General features: G+C 37.0%; 1 protein-coding gene across 1 annotated transcript in view; it reads left to right on the top strand.

Moving 5' to 3' along the window:
• Nucleotides 1-12,120: 12,120 nt before the first annotated feature.
• LOC104411388 (ankyrin repeat and sterile alpha motif domain-containing protein 1B-like) overlaps nucleotides 12,121-20,216 on the top strand; it is a gene marked incomplete at its 3' end in the record, with an annotated part of 60,588 nt that continues 52,492 nt past the window's right edge. The window contains exon 1 of the mRNA XM_010021791.1: nucleotides 12,121-12,321. Within this exon, the coding sequence (XP_010020093.1) occupies nucleotides 12,121-12,321 (201 nt within the window). The remainder of the gene's footprint in view (nucleotides 12,322-20,216) is intronic.

Here is a 20,216-nt window from a genome sequence, read left to right as displayed (position 1 = left end):
AGGCCCCATTCTGGTGTTTGTATTTTCTCCTTTGGAAAAACTTTAAGCCTTGGCAGTCTAGTCAGTTGTAGCATTATTTCTAAGTAACCAAACTTCCCCCCCCCTCACAAAATTAATGCAAAGGATATATTCTTCCTTAGAGAGCATATACTAAAATGTTTGTCAGGCACAAAGAAAGGTCTTTTTTATTTTGTAGAAAGACTTAATCTCAGAAAGAGGAGTAATGCAAACTGCATTCCTACCATCTTTTCCTTAATTTTATTAACCTAATATCTGATCCTTACATTCTACTGTTACTGTGGTCTGTATGACCACAAACATGAAAAATTTATGTGCAGTTTGAATATATTACTCAAATTTATGAAAAGTCAGTATACTTACCACTGTCTTAGAGCTTTGTTTCAGTATTTTTAAAATCATCTCACATTAAATAGTTCCTCTTTAGAAGTAGTGAGAGATATTGAGTTATAAAGAAGACATACATGTTGATAAGCAAAAGTGGAATGAAGTGGGCCTATGCCATATTCATATACACCCATAATATTTGTTGTGAGACAGAGTGCAGAATGGTATGAATATACAGATTGCAAAACTCAGAAAATCAGATTTTCATTGACTTCCAAGGGCGTGAGGTTCATAAATATTGACAAATAATAGTAAAATGGAGAGTTAAGTAGTATGATGTTTAAGAATGTTTGGGGACAATGCTAGTAAGAACTGTATACATTACTGTACAGAAAATTAAGTAAATAAAATTTATTCACACTTTAAAAGTTTGGATATACCTGTCTATGGCCTAGCCTTACAAAACCAGCAGAACTCAAATTAATTGGTTGTGAAAGTTGCTTCAAAAATAATGTTACTCACATTACCTCCTAGATTCTGTTGGTAGTAAATAGGTCCCTAACTCTAGAGTGGATTTGAAAACACTTCTGAGAATGATAACATTACTGCTGCAATCTACTCTCCCTGGTCAGTTCTCTCCATTGTCAGACCTACCCATAAGGTCACTGAGCTCACATACCGTAGCTTTTTACACTACAGAGCTGAATATTGCTGGGCTGTGCCCATCTAGATAGGCAATAAAAGAACAAAAAAAGGTAGATTGCAGACTTCAGAACTTGAAAAAATGTATTAAGACATTTTTCAAAGTTATTTGCAGTAGAACAGGTCCTGCCTGTTTCTCCACTGGACCATGACAGTCCAGGGGGAGTACTATTAATCTGTATCATTTCCTCAAGGACAGTTTAGCTGGATTTCACAAAGTTAATGGCAGAGTGTTTGTTGGTGTGCCTAAAGAGTGACAAGGTAATGGTGCCCTCATTCTATAACGCTCTCATAATCATCCTACTGTAATTCCAGAGGTTAAGAGATATTTTCTTCAAGCCATGATAAATGACATGAAAAGAACGAGCAGATTACTTGAAAATTTTACAAGTCACTTGCTTAGGTTAGGCTTTATCCTTGCAGTTTAATCAGAAACTTGCAACTATGAAATCATTTACACCCATGTATATTAATATTATGTTCAATTGATGTCACTAAATTGAATAGCATTTATTCTTTGAAGCAGAATCAAATTCAATACCAGGATAAAAATGTTTGCAGAGTAGGAATTAGAATGTCAGTGGAGTTAAATGTATCTGATAAAAAATGAGGCTTTCACAACCTGTGGCTAGGAAATAAATTAAAGAGAACAGAATATTTCTAACTTCTAAAATAGACTGTATGGAAACCATAACATAATTAGTAAGGGAAAATGTGTGTAAAACTTTGTTCAATATTCTTTTGTATGAGATGATTTGAGTATTACTCTTACAAATGTGTTAGGGCTATCTTTCAAGTTTATCTTTCGTAAATTATAGAGAGATCTAAGTCTACCAAGACTGAATTAATAACAGTTTCTTGAAAGTTCAGGTGATTCACTGTTTCCTTCTTAATCTAGTAGTCTTTTGATTGAAATAGATATGAATTCTTGGAAGCTCACATTTCTAGTAATCACAGAACATCACAGGATTAGTTAAAAATCTGGCTTGTTATAGAATTTACAGCACACAGAATTGTTTCTGGTTTTAGTTCCACCTACAGAAAATGAAGTGATTTAGAATATTGAAATAACTAAAGTGTGTTCATTTCTAACCCAGACCTTTAACCTGAGTTCAAGATCGTAACACTAGAATCAGTATTTTCTTGTTTCATTACCCTGTGTTTAGGAAGACACTGTATTTGAATGCTTTCAAAACCTTCCAAAACTATTGCTATTTACTATTTACCACCCCTACTTCATAATCCACAATACCAGGAACTTTCCAAAACTTTTTTTCTGCTTTTATCCAAGGCTGCCTTTAGCTGAGTTTAAATTATTGATTGCTAATATGAATTTCCATTAAATGCTAATAATAGCACTTGTAAAGTTGTGAACTGTTTTGGTGTCTATTTCTGAAGTGTATTTATTATTCATGACTTCATGCACAACTTCAGACAAATATTGTTTATGAACTCTGCAATTTGGCTATTTTTCTATTTGTGGGATGAGATGGACCATCTCAGTTACTTAGTGCTACTTCTTTTTTCTGGTAGGCTATTTGAAATGTTTTACAGAGCATAATTCCAAAGAATAAATTATCTTGTCAGTACACAAATCCCCCTATTTGCATATGAATATGGAGTTCATGTAGAGACTAACCATTCTTCTCAAATTTATGCAAGACAAAATCCATGTTCATGAAAATTTTCAAACATTGGATAGCAAGGAATGTAGTTAAACAACTCTAGACCAGAATTTAAGAGAATAACTGCAAGTGTTGGTTTTGTTTATTAAACCATCTCTACTTTTGATCTTGTTTATAGTATGGGAAATAATCATCTCACTAACTGTATCTCACACGACATTAATGATGCTAGTGAAGCAAGTCTGACAAGTATGTTTTCAGCTAACCTGTACCTGTAGGGCCACTTGAGTTCTTCCTGAGATCCATTAGTCTTGACAAAGGAATGATGGAAGGAATGATGCCTGGAGTACAATTTGTCAGTCTTGTCTGGAAAGTTACATTTTTATCACTCCAATTTCTACAACAAAAAACCCTGCAGGAGTAAGTACAATGCACTGTCTGTAGGCATCAGCCCAGATCCCTGAAGCAGGATCCTAGGCTCCATCTGTGGTTAGCGGAGGCCAGATCAGAGTTCCTACTCCAGAGGTGGGAGAGTGAGAGTTGAGCAGTCAGCATGAAGGAGCTCACAGACAGGATGAACACAGTTTATATAACCTCATCCATATGCAAACAGTCCAGTGAGTTGCCAGAGCAGTGCCAGCATGCCACCCACTCAAGTAACGTCTTCATTATTCATTGAAAGGTGCTGCAGTTTTCTTTTGGTGTTGCAGAGACTGTGTTAGTAGAGGATAAATATTACGGAAGGTGATTATAGAGTTTTTAAGTAACAAAGAAAGTTCCTATTGAGAACCTTACTTTTTGTCAGGGACCAGAGAGGGACAGTTGTTCCCTAACAGCAATGAGCTGTGCCCTTACCCCTGGGCTGCAGTCCTGTGGGGTACCAGGAGGTTACCAGATACTGGTAATATGCTCCACTGACCAGCCCAGATGGGCCTCTAAGAGATGACTCAGGTCCAGAGTCCACTGAGGGAGCCTAGCCAGGAGTTAAAGGAGATGAGCTCAGCGGTAAGAATGGAGAAAAGCTGTAAAATGGTTTCATAGTCTATGCAGGAGGCAGGGCTGAAGATAGAACTGCAAAAATCCAGTATAGATGTCTGAGGGGTCCAGCCAGGAGGCAAACTACCTACGGTGTAGGTCCAGCGTCCATCCAGTACTTAGGACCAGAGGCAGGCCCAGAGAGTGGCACTGCTGCAGAATTGTTGGAGCAGGGACTGACAGTCCCAGGCTGATCTGAAATGGGGTCCTGGGCCACAGGCAGGGTGAGGGAGGCTGGGGAGAGGCTGGGCATGGACAGCAAGGCTCACTGGTGCCCTCAGAACCCTGACATCTTTGGGTTTACTCATTGTTATAATCTTGTCTTGTCATATCAGTGAAATGTGTTGTGTCTGATTTATGTATTATGATTTTCTGAGATTTTGTATGTTCTAGGAAAGAAATAGGGGGAGGGGTAGTTCAGCATTATTTTTTATCAAATTGCTTCAAGTTACCTTTGCTCCCATTTAAACATACTTTCTCCAGTACATATTTAGAGTATCATCTTTACAATTAGCTGCTGGTTAACATTGAAGAGCCAATGAATGTAGCAGATACTGTCCTGTATCTAATCTATAAGAATGTTGAAGTTAAATTAGGATTATCTCAAATACCTAAATCCAACCTAGTCTCTACTCTAGACAAGTGTCAGAGGGTAATTTAATCTCAGAGAAGTAATTTAATTTTTTGTTTGTTTGTTTGGTTTTTTACCTGTTTTAAGAGACTTGAAAGAGGAAGTGGGAGAAAAGAATAAGTAAAAGGGAAAAGGCAGATGTGAAACAAAACAACAGGTTGTTGTAGCTCCAGGTGAAGGGTGGCAAATGATCATAACTTACAAAGATAATAAGTAGAAGTGAGATAAATAAGGAGTGTAGAAAAGGAATTATAAAATGAAGGTAGAAAGAACAGGAAGGAGAGAACGGAATTCACCTGATCAGCTGTTCAAAGGAGTTCATTCTAAAATCTGGTGCATCGGGGGCAAGGGAGCCTTTGAGCCCAACAGAAGACAAAGTTCCAAACTGTCTTAGATTAGATTGAATCTGATTTGTAAAATGACCCCAGGAGAAATCCTTAATCTTCCATCATGTATACTTTCAAAATTTGTAACTTCAAAGGTATGATAGTTTACTGTAGTGTTGGTCCAGACATCTCGTTTCCACAGCTCTCCGCAGAACTTGCAGTAGTTACCAAATCTATGAAATTACTGTTGCCATTTATTTAATGGCTGTATTTAACTTCTTGAGATATCCCTGTGCAGTGAGTGTTCTGTCAAACCTTTTGGGACCAGTTTCTTCAAATATTTTTCTGTTACCCACTGCTACTTGTTTGCTAGTCCAGTGTTGCTTAAGATTTGCTCAAATTCGAAATTACATGTATTTGGTTTTATGGTGCTAGGAAGTATAGCGTAAAAGTTTGCGCTCATATAGTATTTTTAGCAAGTCTATATAGTATGCCTTTTTTATAGATATATACTTAGTATACTGGTTTTTAACAGTAGTCTAAATTTTACTGAGTTAAATAAAGTATTTTGATTGGTCATGGTGTCATGTAAATTTTCAAGTTCGGGGTTTTTTTTCTTGCAGATGAAAAGAGTGAAAATGATTACTCATAGGTGGTGAGTGTAGTGTTACTATTACCCTGTAAAAGTTCTTGAGGCAAGCACAGAAACTGCTCTAAGAAATTAACTCCTTTTTTACAGAAATGTTACTAAGTTTCACTGAAGCCAGAATTAGGATGTACACATTTACCCCTTGGGTGTGAATATGATTCCTGAAAAAATGACAGGCAACTGAAAGCTCTTTGTCCTACCAAAGGAATTTGTATAAGGTAGAATAATTTCACAGTATACTGTGATCCACTGAGATTTGCATTCGTACCACCTGCTCAGCACTGCCTCCAGCAGTAGGAACTCCTTCAGTGCTGAATTCTAATTGCATCTTAACTGTATCTTTCCTAAATGCAATACAAAGTGACAGTAACCTATTACCCTTGTGGTGGCATCCATAATGCAAAGAGACATTCCCTCCATTTCCCACAGAAAAGAGTTACAGAGGGAAGGTAGAAGACAAATCCAGCTCTCCCTGCAACTCTTTTTCTCCCAGCATATTTCTATGAACATCTCCCAGAAACATCCGTGAAGGTCTATTAAGCGTAAAGACACTATTTCTCTTCCAGGAAGGCACTGAGCTACAAATTGCTAGATACTGGGAAAATGCTAGGGAAGGATCACTGCACATCCATCTTAAGCTCTCTTATACTAGCCACTGTGAATGAAGCTGGTGAATGGCTGAAGCTAGGTGTGGTCTCACAGTGAAATATCCATCTGTTCTTAACTAATTCTTGCAATACAGTAGGTTGCATGTAGTATTTCTGTTCTGTAGGCCAGGGAAATCTTTGCTATTACAATGCTATATAATATAGTTTGATTTTTCTGTTGTCTTTAACCATAAATTATCCTCAAAATTTATTCATTTAAAATACAAAATCAGAATCTCAAAAGACTAACTTTATCTCAAGAAATCTTGCTGCATGGTGATATACGTTACCATACACCGTATATATTGCTCAGCATCATAGTAATGACAGTCTTGCATAGAACAAGGTGCCCTGAAACCTAGTTCAGTGGCTGTGCTCTAGAAAATAGGTCTTTTGATTTTTCCAGTAAGAATAGTCCCTTATTCACTGAACAGGATGGGCTCTGAAGGAGACTAAATCAAAGTTGCCAAAGCAATCAACTATATATGAAAAATACCCTAACTTTGAAGTGTCTGCAGTAGATATATGTTTCATGATGGAGCGAAGCACTTTGACTGAGCTGCTCCTGGATAAATAATACATCAACAGTCAGAAGCACAAACTTTTAGAAAGGCCAGTGGGGTTCACATACTGCAGTGCCCTGTTGACAAATCATCTGTCAAGTAAAATGAATTGTCTTCACAGACTTTATAGTTGTAGATATTATAGATACAGTTATTGTACTTGCATAGTGGTAATGTAGAGTGTCATGATTTAGGCCCAGCTGGTAACTCAGAACCACACAGCCTCTCGCTCACTCTCTCCTTTCCTTCTCCAGGCAGCGAGGAATATCGAAAGAATGTGAACCCCATGGATTGAGATAAGAACAGTCCAATAACTGAAGTATAATATAAAAATACTAATACTACTAATAATAATGATAAGGGAAGTAACAAGGGGAGAGAATCTAAAACTAAAAAGGGAAGGGGAAAAAAAACCAGTAAACCCACGGGATGCACAATACAGTTGCTCACCACCCACTGACTGATACCCAGCCCGACCCCAGCAGCGATCTGAGCCTTCCAGGTAACTCCCGCCAGTTCATATACTGGGCATGATGTGCTGTGGTATGGAATACCCCTTTGGCCAGTTTGGGTCAGGTGTCCTGTCTCTGCTTCCTCCCGGCTTCTTGTGCCCTTCTCACTGGCAGTGCATGAGATTGAAAAGTCCTTGATAGGGGTAAGCACAACTTAACAACAACTATAACATTGGTGTGTTATCAGCATTGTTCTCAGACTAAAGCTGAAATACAGCACTGCACCAGCTACTAGGAAGGAGAAAAATAACTCTTACAGCTGAACCCAGGACACAGAGTTATGGTAAATATTGATATAAAAATCAGAACAGAACCATGGGACTGACTTTCCTAGTCAATGAAGGTTGTTCCATTAGCTTGCATTAACTGTGGTCTGAGAATTATTTTTGTGTGTTCTGGGCCTACATATAAGCAACAGAAAGTAACCTTTAGATTATAGGTACTGGATAGCATTATTTAAATTCACGCTGTTTCTATTGATTTTGGTTTGGTTTTGTATATGCCATGAAAATTGTCTCTAAAAGTACTTTAAGGCGCATATTCAGCATCACTAAACATGATTATACAAAGTGGCATCATCATCCAAAGAGCTAGGCTGCTGACAGAAATTACAGATCTTGTGTAAGGCATCCAGGTTTTTCAGAGTTTTATATAAAAGATAATTTTAAATCTAAGCATTCTGAGTAGCCTAACAATATAATTGAAATGCATAAGATAAAGCAGAACCTTGCATACACTTCCATAATAAACTTTCTTTAATTATATTGGTCTGCTAGATGTTAGACAGTTTTTCTCATACAACGTCCTGTTCCTAGCTATTCTTATCACCTTTCCAGGAAAACATGTTTAGATTAGTTTATTCACTAGAATGTGCACTCATTCTAACTCTGCTGCCCAAGTTCTGCCCCAGTGTTGAGATAATATTTTATCTGGCTGAAATCATAAATACAGAGAGGAAAATTATATTCCATTTAGTGCTGGACAAGGCTGAAAGCTTTAATTAAAGAAAAAAAGTTTATAATACTTATACTGGCATCAAATTTTTCAGCTCTGCTAAACTTGCTGCCAACATACTTAAAAGATTCATTCTTTTCATATTGTGCTATAGTCTCCACTCAGAAATGTATTGGTCAGTAGCTACGAAAATTCTCCCATGTTTGACTCCTTAACACCAGAAGTGTTTAGCAATGTTTGACACGTATTGACCTACCTAAGAAAATGGTTTATAATAATTTATTCATGATGACTGGGGAACAACTCCTCTACAAAAAAAAAAAAAAAAAAAAAACCACAAAAAAAACAACAACAAAAAACCCCACTGCATTTCTTTCTTTTCCTCACTTGAAAACTAATGAAGAAAAAATGAGGAAGAAAAATCCACAGTATTAACAGTAGAGACAATAAAATAGAGATCTTAAATTCCTGTTCATTTAGAGCAAATCTGCCTTACAACATGTTTGAAATCATGTGCTTCTTGATGTCAGAGATTCAGTCATTTCCAAACCCCACAATAAAGATATTCTGAGTCTCACTGGGAATGAGACATCTTGTAGAAATTACCGTATAGCATACCAGATGGCATTTTTCTTGGAGACATTACTTCTATGTGCTACTTGTTTTGCCTTGGAGAAGCAAGAACCAAGTATTGCTATCTCTGACTTATTGAGTTTTCCCATGCAAGAATAGGTACTTTTTTTTTGATCGTGGTATTGGTATCACAGAAGGATTATCATGGTATTTATGTTCCTTGAAATCATAGGAAAGCACAGTAGTATGTGAATATGTTGCAGGTAAGAATATCTTATACAGCCTCCACAGCTGTATCAGGACCAGCTTTGGGCATAGCCAAAGTAGGCACTGCCTGCAGCAGCACACTGGTGGGTCTGACGCTGAATCATAGACTAGCAAAATGAAGAGATAACCTTCTAGTCTCAAACATCACCTGCTCCAGTTTCTACTTGAACTGGCTCAGAAAAACTGTCCAAGCAGCCTCCCTAAGTCTCCTGAACTGGCAAAGAACAAGGGGATCTAAGGAGCTGCATGTTCCCATGGTGAAATCTAATCTAAGGCTCTGTGCCCTCCTTTGCCTTTGCTTTACTACTACCTTTGGTAGAAGGAGGGGGAAAGTCTTGCAGATAACAGGATACTTTAGCAATGAGACAGTAGTCAAGGATGAGGACAAGCCGACTGTTTCTCCTTGTTTTCTTTCCCCTTGGTGAGCAATCTGATGTTGTCTTGATGAGTTCAGACATGTAGTTACACTGGCAGAGGACAGAATTGGAGGAGAGTATGCAGCGGGACCAGCAGTGCTATAATAATCCAGTGGTGGGGCCATGGAGATAGAGAGAAACAGTACCGACAGCTATATGAGGAAATGTGTCTGGGGAGCCACTCAAAAACTGAATTTTGCCTACACTGTTGCTAGGCATTGAGCCAAGCACTTTGCATCACTGGCAGCATAACTTCCATGCTGTTTATAGTAAAGTAAGGAAGAAGCAGTTTGACCATGAAACTGGTATATTGATTATTGGCTGTGTCTTATTGTAGGCAGAACATTTTTGTTGGTGGGGAACACAAGATGCAGAGACATTTGTGTCTATGCATGTAGGGGAAATAAAGTGCCTGTCATGCATAATTCTTTCAAAGAGTGAGATTTTGCTTCATTGGGTTTCTTTTCAATATCAATTCTTCTGCTTATGGGTGAAAGAGGAAGACAAATTCAGGCATCCTTTTCAAAGAAATTCGGGATTTCTCAGCCAACTAAGAAAAATTCAACGAGGATTTAATTCTCAATTTAAGATAATTTTGTTCTCAATTTGTTCTCTGAAGAGCTTGCCCAGCCTTTCAAATTTGCTTACTCAAGGGAAGTCCACTGTATTTCATCACAACATAGTCTACCATCCTCCTTACAGCCTCACTATATACTGGGCACAACCCTGAAGGGATTATGCTCCATCTGTGTACAAAGATATTGATTCATAGTGGAAAAAACTCTTAAAAATAGGCAAGATTTACAGACAGATGTGAACAAATGCATTTGTATCTCCATGAGACCTAGATTCCTATCAATTTGGTATAGCTACTTTCTCTAAAAAATGAATTATACATTAATCTCTTTGAAATACTTTATGCTATTTGTGCACACTGTACTTTTACCAAAGATACATGGTCTATATTGCGTATATTCACATGATAATGTTATTAAATACTTGAGAAAACTCCTAAATGCTCCTTCAGCAACTACAGGTTTACATGTGCTGGAGAAGCCTTCTGCATTTTTTGACAGGCCTAATGAACCTTTCACATTTCATGTAGTAATGTAGCAAATCAGTAAGAACTGGAGTAATGTAAGATCACGTACAGATCTGTTTCAGGCAACTTTCCAACCTCATGAAAGATCTTCTATGGCTCAACTAAAATTATTCTACAAAATCATTATGAACTTCAGAGATGTTTCACAAATCCAAGCAGCAATACCGGAGTGAAAGGTCATCCAGTTTTAGTTCAAACACTAGTCATGTTGGAGTTGAAACTCTTTGAATATTGTTAATTTTAAATATCCAGCTAAGTTTGAAGTCTGTTCTGCGACTGCTTAGGGACCCTCTGCATGTCACTTGCAAAGACTTTGCACTGTAACATGTCAGTCAGACTGTACGTTTAGATTTCAGTAGAACAGTTCTGCCATGGTATCATCAATCCCAAATGATGTCCTTGACAGATATCTATAATTTCCTTATGCCTGGAATTAAATTCCCCTTAGAGATGATCATTGCTTGAGATTCACAATGGACCCTGTATATATAAATTTTCTGCCTTTTTTTTTCCAAGTCCTTTAATCCTGTTATGAAAAACAAAAGTTTAGTAAACATTCCCCTTAGAACAAAGGCGTAAAATATTTCCATCCTTAGAGAAACTGTCTCAAAAATGGAGCATTGATGGAGAATACATCGTGAGGTATTTGGCTTCTTGTGCAGAAATGAACTTCACTTTAATTTTAAATTTTTTCCTATTATAGTTGATAAAATATACTTTCTCCCTAGAAATCATGCAAATCTTATGTCTGCCTGCATTCACATTTTTGTACAAAAATTCTATAAACTTAAAATTTTATTTAGTAAAATATTCTCATTATTCATTTGAAATGACCTTTTCAAATTGAATTATTATATGTTGGCTTGAAGGTTTTTTTGTCTTATGATATTTTACGGTTGAAGAAATCATGCAGATAATCTAATTACTTTGACTGAAATTGTTGTGCCGTTTATGTCTTTTGCTGTACTACAGGAGAGAAGCTGTGAAATGTATTCATTATCGATTCATTAAAGGGGTTTGCTATTATATAAGCAGAAAAGGAGACCACTACCTATCTTGTGTTAAAGGGGGAAGGGGAAGGCATAGTAAACCACACCATAGGCTATGATTTATGTATTGCATTTCTTAATGTTTTGTGAAACGTAAAAATCTACAACAAACAGATATGTAAAGCGTAACTGCTGTGAAGATTCTATTCAGATTTAAGTGCTCTAGGTTGCTTTTGAGTCTCGCTATTTTCTGCATTTGTTTTGACTGCTCTCATCATTCAAGATTGACGCTTGGATGGGTGTGTAGGAGGAAGCAGCAGCAGCAGGCTTACAGCTTGCAGACAAAAAAAATTCTGCCTTATCTGATGGCTATTATTGAAAATGCGAGGTGTAGCCTAGGCTGGGTAATGAAGGGGAGCGAGCGAGGGGGAGCAAGAAGCATGGAGCTGCATACTGATGAGTGTAGGAGTACTTGATAAAAAGAATTCTTGCTGCTGGCAGTGCATTGCTCATTGTGGAGTATTCCAACAATCACATATAACGGAGAACAGCTTCGCTGACAGCTTGATGTGCCTTCTTCTTTTTTTTTTTTTTTTAATTTTCCTGCTGTATGACGTACTGATCTGTAGTAAAGATTAATAACCAAGAAATGTAGAGCTAGGATCAGATCTTATGCTATATACTGCCCTGTAAACTATGTTTTACTTCTGACTTTTCTGCTTGCTGAAAACATTAATCTGTCAAGCTGGCGGGCTCCTTTGATACCAACTTTTCCAGGAACACGATGTGGCAATGCCACCTCTCAGCCCAGGACTACCGCTATTATCCAGTGGATGGTTATTCATTGCTTAAACGCCTCCCTCTTCACCCTCCTACAGGACCCCGATGCCCTGTCCAGACAGTGGGACAATGGTTGGAAAATATTGGGCTACCTCAGTATGAAAACCACTTGCTGGCTAATGGATTTGACAATGTGCAATTTATGGTAAGAAATTGTCTGTGCATAGCTGTGTATATACACTGTAGCTGCCTTTTTTGTCTGTCTCTTATGTGCTCATAAAAACCTTAGAGTAATTCTGCATTGCACTAGGAAGATCTGTATAGTGTTTCACTTTTCTATGTCTAGCTAAATTAGTAATATATATACTGTCCTTGTATAAACTTCCAAATTGTACATGTTACAAAATATTCTAGCCAGAAATATTGTAAAAAACCCTGCATATTAAGGTTTTTTCTCCCCCTCAATAATTTTCAGATTAAAAAACAAAAATGCACAGTTCTTTAATCTATTGCAGGATTTTCACAGCATGTAAAAGCTGTAAACACCCCTAGCTGCAATACTTCACATTATTACTTTTCTTTAAACATTAAGATCATTGTAAGAATAATAAAATAACATGCAATGCTATTCTTACATTGAGAGGTAGTTTAATAACAGAAAAATATTTAATGAAGTGTGCTATCTATGCAAGTGTTTCTTGATGTCTTAGCTAAATGTTTTTTCATCTTCAAAAATCAGGCTATGGGATTCACTTGTTGAAACTTATGCCCTGGATGGAAAAGTAATGCATTCCTTTTAATAGCTCCATTTTCATGTTTTAAAGCTAGACATTTATCAGGAATGTATGAATGAAATCAAATTTTATGTACTTCAGTACATACAGTATTACCATGTGGTGTAAAGTAACAGAGACCTGTCATGCACAAACTTCCCATTGAAATGAATATTGACAGTAAAGAGAGAAGCTTACTTGTAAGGTTGTTACATAACCACTTTTCCACCTGCTTCAGTATTCCCATTACTTGAACCTCTTGCAAAAATCCTGACTCCATTTCTTATAAAGTATCAGATCTTAAAATATTATTAGTCTGCCCTCTTTTAAGATATCTTTAGTAACCATGTATATCTTGGAGCAGTTTTAACTCTGCATAACTTATATCTGGCATATAAGAAACAGAAGTGAAACAGAGTGAATATTACGACTGTAAAATCATCATGAGTTGTGTTTTTCCTATTAATTTCTTTGGCCAACATCATTATGTGCCTTTGGATTACTGATTGGAAAATTAAGACACAGATCTCTGCCATTTCCACATTATAATAGCGTAGAGGTTTCTGCCTATTTTTACATGGCTGCCATGTGATATTCTGCTTATATCAGTAAAAGTCAATAGAATCTTCACCTTTAGATAGTCTTGAAAACAAAGCTGCAAGGGTGTGCTGTCAGCTCAGCAATATAAAAAATGAAAAAGTCCAAAATGCGTTTCAAGCTGCAGTTTCCCAAATTGGAACTACAGATTCTTATATATGTTGTAGCATAAGTTACATAAGTAGATGATCATTTAGTCTTAAAAAGATTACAGAAGAAATTCGTTCACAAGAGTCTGTAGGTGGCATAAGAGATGAAGAGGGGTACGCCTACTACAGGTAAATGCTGAGCACCAGAGGAGCCAAATAAACTGCCTTGAAGGGCTCTCCAGTTGTCTCCTGGCTCTGGAGGAGGCTGAACCATGTTCTGGGGGAATTGATAAGACTTTCGTTTCCTATGTCTCTTATTAGCATACTTATGTAAACATACAAATTATATATGAGAATCTATTACTTAATACCCAGATCAAACTTTTCAGGTATGAGACAGATTTAGTTATGCCTGCATACATATGTGTTAGCTAATGCTTTCTGGTCATTTTATTTTAAGCCTTTTCTGAAGTGGTTTGTTTTCAAAAATTTAGTGCAGGTAAAATACAGAATTACTTTTAATATTAGTTGGGGTAGTATACACGTGACTGGAAGGTTAGACTCTTACATCCAATGATTAAGTAAAAAGCTGGAAAACTGCCTACTAATAAAAAATTTTCAGTAACGTAATAATTCCTGATTTATTGATTTCATGCTGTTCATCATACTGTTATGTATTTCAAGTTTTGTTTGTACCAGAATTTGAATAGTTCTCATATTTTATTAGAAATAAAAATTATCAGAAAACATCAATTTTTTTAATAATGTTCTTTTGAATATAACAGTATTATGCAAGGAAAGCCTCTTCTGAAAATTTAAGTAAGTGTTTTTTAGAAGTATTTTCCATTCTAACCAAAATGTTGAAGAGAAAATTAAACTTGGAAAATATATAGGAAAATGAGAGAAGAAAGACCTGCTATGCTAGGAGAAAAATTAAGATTACTCCAAACTTAAATGTGTTGCAGTCTTCCTTAATATGAGAAAACTGCTTTACCTTTATTAAAGTGATTTACATATTAAGTTATATTTTACAATCTTATTAAACTGTTTCAGATAGGTTAGCTACTTTGCATTGAAGAACTCTAATACTTCAATGCAGTAAAAATCATTTAGACATATTTCTTCTATATTCTGTACCATATTCCTGCTTTTGTTTTTCTGGAAGCACATTCTGACCTGCATTTATTCATTCTGTTGCCTAAGCAACAACCATCACACTCCTATTAAGTATGATTTAGTAGTACAGGTCTTACTAGATGTTCAGAATAGGAGAGGGAATATCACAGTGTTATAATTAATGTCCATGGAATAATATACATATGAGAACAAATATATCCTATTTATACTACTCTCAAAGCAAAATACTATTAATTAAATTAGCATTCTTATGAAAAGGTGGTTTTCAGATAAAAAGATTTCATGATTAGTCATTCATTAGATCATAGAAATTAACTCCTTGTGTTTAGTCCCCCTTGGGCATTAGGAGAATTATTCACTAGGCTGTACTTTGAAACAGGATAGGAAGATTTGTTTGTTAACTGAAGTGTGTGGCCTTTATAGTAAGAAACAGCCTGTTTCTTTAACTTCGCAGTATGAATATTTTTGCATTGTTCATCAGTATATATGTTTTAAAAATATGTTGAAACACAGTATTAAAAAGTAAGTTGTGTTTTCACAAACTATTTCTACACATATTTGCGCACATAGCAAGTGCAATTCCTACCTACTATTAGTGATGTGCAGGAATGACACTTGCATGATATTTAGTAGGCCCAAGACAGATTCAATCCCAAGACTTGGTTCATGTGTGCTTATAGGAGTAGAATCATACCTGAATATATATTTATAAGCAACCATTATTAACTGATAATTTGTTGTGTAATAGGCTGCAGTGTCCTTCAAATGTAAAAATTTGTAGTGACCTTGTGCAGAGATATTCTATATTTGAAGATGCAGATGATATTGCAGTTTCATAATATGAAGGCTGTTTTGCAGTCAAATTAATTCTAAAGCACAAGAAACAATTAGATCAGTCATAAATTGCAGTACATAAGCTAGATATAAAAAATAAGGAAACTAATGAATCGGTGAACATCTTTTTGATGCGTGGGTCCCGTGGATATCTCTGGGTCAAGGTATAATCTTTATGCAGACTCTCAGGCCTACATAACTTAGTATGCTGAGAAAAGAAGTTAAATTGCAGAGAAACAGATGAAAATATACAAGCGTGTGAGGTTGCTAGATACTTGCATGCAGCTTTATACAACTCTGGAGCTTCATCAAAGACTCCATTCTGGATTCACAGAGATAAAAGCAGTTCAATCAAATCACTGCCCAGTGGGGACTGGTTCTGGTTAAGGACAGCATATTTATAGGTTGTTCTAATCATTTAAGATATTCTGAAATTTTATCACTTGCTTAGTATTGCAATTTAATGAAGATAATGTCTCTTTAAAAGATTTATAAAACCCTGTATGAAAGAAATAGGGACAAGGCAACCCACATGACCTAACAGAAAAATATGAAGCATTTTATTATAATTTTTGACATTCCAAAATATTGTTCACTAATAACAGTTAATACCTGAACTGGCATAAGACACTAGACTTGCATGGCTGCTGTGAACTTACAGACATGCACCTGTACCCCTTCAAGTACTCAAATGGCTTGTATTGCCTGACGATGTAAGTATTGCCTAACTATTTTTCTAAATTCTATTTTTTTTCCACTGTTGGTAAACTGAGGCATAGAGTGACTTCAGGGTGGAATTTAAAGCTGCTTATACATTTGAGATAAAGGGCACTAGTTCTTAAAATATCTACTAACCTAGTGTTTAACAGATGAATTAGTTGCTTAAACGTAGGTACCTAGTACCAGTTAAGATACTGCATACTGGAGTACCAATTGGATAGGGAATCCAGAAGATTCGGACAGGGCTGACAGATATTCCTGAGGACCAGAGACAGCCAGACACTTCATGATCAGCAGCTGGAGTCCAGGTGGCATACCGCTGAGCATCTCAGATGGCTCTGGAGTCCTGATGCTTATGCAGCTGAAATGAATCTTAAATGTTGTAGGTCACACAGAGCTTGAGAATATAGATGTCTTGAGTTTCCACCTGGTGTCTTAGTTGCATATGCATTTCTTATCCTTCTAATAATTTTCTGTATTTGTATCCATCCTGTGAACTTACCTGCTCAAGTGTTTACCTGGTTTCACAGTGCTAGACATGGCTACCTTCTCAGTTCCTCTTAGCTGCCTGTTTTGGATTTAGTTTGAGTTAAGTTTTGACTTTTCTTTCTCCTTTCCTCTCTCTGTTTCTTTCTTCATTTCTTTCAGTTAATTTTTCACTAGGTCTGGAGGTTTATGAAATCAACTGAAGTTTATCTGGAGACTGTCCTCCCTCAGGTGTCATTCCTGGGATTTGCTGTCCTGGAATACTCAGTAATTCTTCTTGCTTTTAATCTCTCTGGAGGATCTTAAACTCTGTCTCAAGTACAAAGGACAGAAGCAATTTTATTTCTTTAGAGTGAAAGAATTTCTCCATGTGCAGTGGCTTCAAGTCCTGCAGTTGTAGAGAACACCAGAGCTTTTATTCAAAAATACCTAGTGCAGAGGGGTGATTTGGACATTAGATGAAAGCTTGAAAAAGCAAGTCAGTCTGTCAGCACCTTTCTTAAATTAGCCATGCTGCAGATGATGAAAGGAGGCCAATGTTTGACAAGGGTTCTACTGTGTAGTGACCTTAGTGACTTTCAGAAGCCAACACCTAACATGCTTAAAGTAGATCAACCTTTGCCACATCCAGGCTTTGAGCTCTCCAGGCCCATAACGACTACTGCAGAGATTCATCAGGGAACACATGCATCATCTGAAGTGTAAGATTTAGAGCACTGTCTGTGTGTAGTTTACCCAGAAATTAAGAACAGTTTAACACAGCCTTAAAACTGGCTGCGAGTAATATGCTGCAAGCATCATTTTTAGCAGCATAGAAGGAATACAGGTCCCACTGATGGTGGAATAAACTGTGGTTTAAAATTTTTTGTACATCAAGTAGAATCTTAGAATATATGCCTGGAACTATGAGTTTCAACCCCCTTACCTGGACATCACTTTCAAACCCCCAGGACTTGCTTGTAGTTTCATGGCAGATGTACAGAACTTGACACTAAAACTGTGCAACTCTTCTCGGTGCCTGTGCAGCCATGGCTTTTTCCCTGAGCAAAGTGGCTCTTTGTCACTCTTTGTCACTCTTCTGAGTCTTCCTCTCCTTCTCCTCATTAAGCCTTTGCAGCTCCTGAGGCGGGCCAGCTCTTGACTTAGTCCAACATGTTGGCAGAACATAGAGTGGGGCAGAATTAAAGTTCAAATGTGTACCAGTCAGTAGATCTTCAGGACTCATTTGAGTTGTCCACATATTGGAATTACTTGATATGTCTGAGACATCTATGTAGGCCTAGAATATAGGATACAAGATCTGTGAAAACCCATACCCATCTGGAGCTTTAGTTGGATTCCAGGCAATGTACAATTGCACACGTCAAATGACTAAATTAGTATCTGTAGGCAGTTAGGTGAAACACCTTATCAGCCATTAAAGCCAATGAAGCATAGGATTTAATTCAGCTGACTGTCGAAGTAACTATTGGGGTACCTATTTTGGGGTAAATTAAAGTAGATTCATTTTTTCAGCTGAATTACTGTCTAGGCTGTATTGATTTTTTTACTAGGTCTCCTTAAGCTCTCATGTAGACACAAAAATTTTGATGGCTCAGTTTTGGTGAGAATCCATCCAGGGTTCACCAAAAGGAAGCACAAAGTATTTTTATTAAAGCTTTTTCTCCTGCCTCAGAATATTCAGACCTGAGGCTTCAAGATCTTCTTTCTCATCCTAGTGAGGATTCTTAGTATAAAATCTGCAAATAAGAGCTCAGGTGGGTGCCAGAGATGAAGATTGTGCCTGTCATCCTGCAACAGAAGCAGGTCTAACAAATAATCCCATTCCACATGCTCCAGTTGATGCTTCTGTCATGGTATTCCTCAAGCTGATTGAGAGACAGGAGGGCTCATTAACCTACTCATCAATATCACAGGTGTAAATAATAGCTTGCACTGTCTTTCTGTCTTGAGGTCTCAGACCATTCTTCATTATCCTGTGTGAGTGCATGCAGATCTGGAGAGGCAGTGCTGATTCCCCAGTGGAATGGGATTTTAGAAGAATCTGCTTCATGTTTATATATCTGTATATAGAATCATATTGTCAACTAGGTTGGAAAAGAACTTTAAGATCATCAAGGCCAGCTATTACTCCAGGACTGCCAAGACCACCACTACATATATGTGAGATATATATATATATAGTGTGGGTGTGATAAACACAGGCATTGCAGGCTGATGACTGATCCTGCACTTGACAACGGACTTTAATGAAAATTTTAGCAGTAATGATTGCTCAACAAAGGAAAGAAAATCAAGACAGAATTTTTGTGTATTTCATTGAATAGACTCATAAGGAGCCCATCTCCAAGCAGACTGTTGTCTTCATTAAGACATCCTCGGTATGGTGGATTCTTTGGGAGTCAGAGGGAGTATGTATTCATCTAATCCTGTCTCGCCAGTTGTATACTGAAGGTATAATCAAGGATGGGTCCATCTTGCCTGTCTGCTAGGTTCTGCTAAGCTAGCCTTTAGGTGAGGGTTTCTCTAGTTCTTCTGCAATATTTGGCCATCTCAATTTAAATGTTTCATACAAGGTTGTACATACAAGGCACACAGACAGGACTTCCAGGCTGTACACTTGGTAGATAATACAAGTGCCAGTATATGCAGTAGAATGTCCTTCCACTCACCTCTGCCATTCAGGTTAGTGACATCTGGTGTATATCTGGGCCTCTTCGGGAAGCTCACTCCACGGTAGTCTGAGAGGAAGAGCTTGTCCAATGTACATATCAAAGTACTGTGCTCAGTCTTACCCTCACTAAGAACAGAGGGCCATATCCAGATGTTGAAAGCCATTGCATGTACAGTCACCACTAAATTTCATGGTACATATCTCTCAGTATGGTACTTGAGGACTGGAATTAGTCCCATCTGTTCTACAAATATGTTAAATGTTAATGTTCAGTGTTGTGCTTGACCTAAAAGCCTGCTTAGCTCTTAGAAAATCTGACAATATGTAAAGGTCATTAAAAATCACAGAAAGTTTAAAGGTTGAGAGGCAAAAAGTATGAAAGTTTTTATTCCTCAGAGTGAAAAACTGAAGTTTCAAAGGACAATCAATTGATAATTGTATTTACATTGTAGGTAAATAGTGGAAAGCTTTGCAATGGAAGGCAATGGTAAACTTAAAACTAGCGGCCTGTATGTAATAGAAGGTTGCAGCTTATTCTTAGTTATTTCATATGGGAATACTTCTTAATAATAATAAAAAAAAATAATAAAAGAACTTTAAAAGGAACACAGTATACAGTTGCTTATATTACTGGTTTAGAACATTGTCTGACAAGAAGCAATTAAATGAAATCTGGTAAATTAATCTCAAACAATGACAGACTTCCCTGACTAAGTTAAAGATGTTTGAAGGGCAAAGCAGTACAGAGGAGCTGGATTACAGATAATTACATTGTGGGATTCTGAAGGAG

This window comes from Nestor notabilis, unplaced genomic scaffold (assembly GCF_000696875.1).
Source record: "Nestor notabilis isolate BGI_N333 unplaced genomic scaffold, ASM69687v1 scaffold7509, whole genome shotgun sequence".
Lineage (NCBI taxonomy): Eukaryota > Metazoa > Chordata > Aves > Psittaciformes > Psittacidae > Nestor > Nestor notabilis.
Note: the sequence above shows the minus strand (reverse complement) of the source record. Positions and strands in the feature narration are given on the sequence as shown.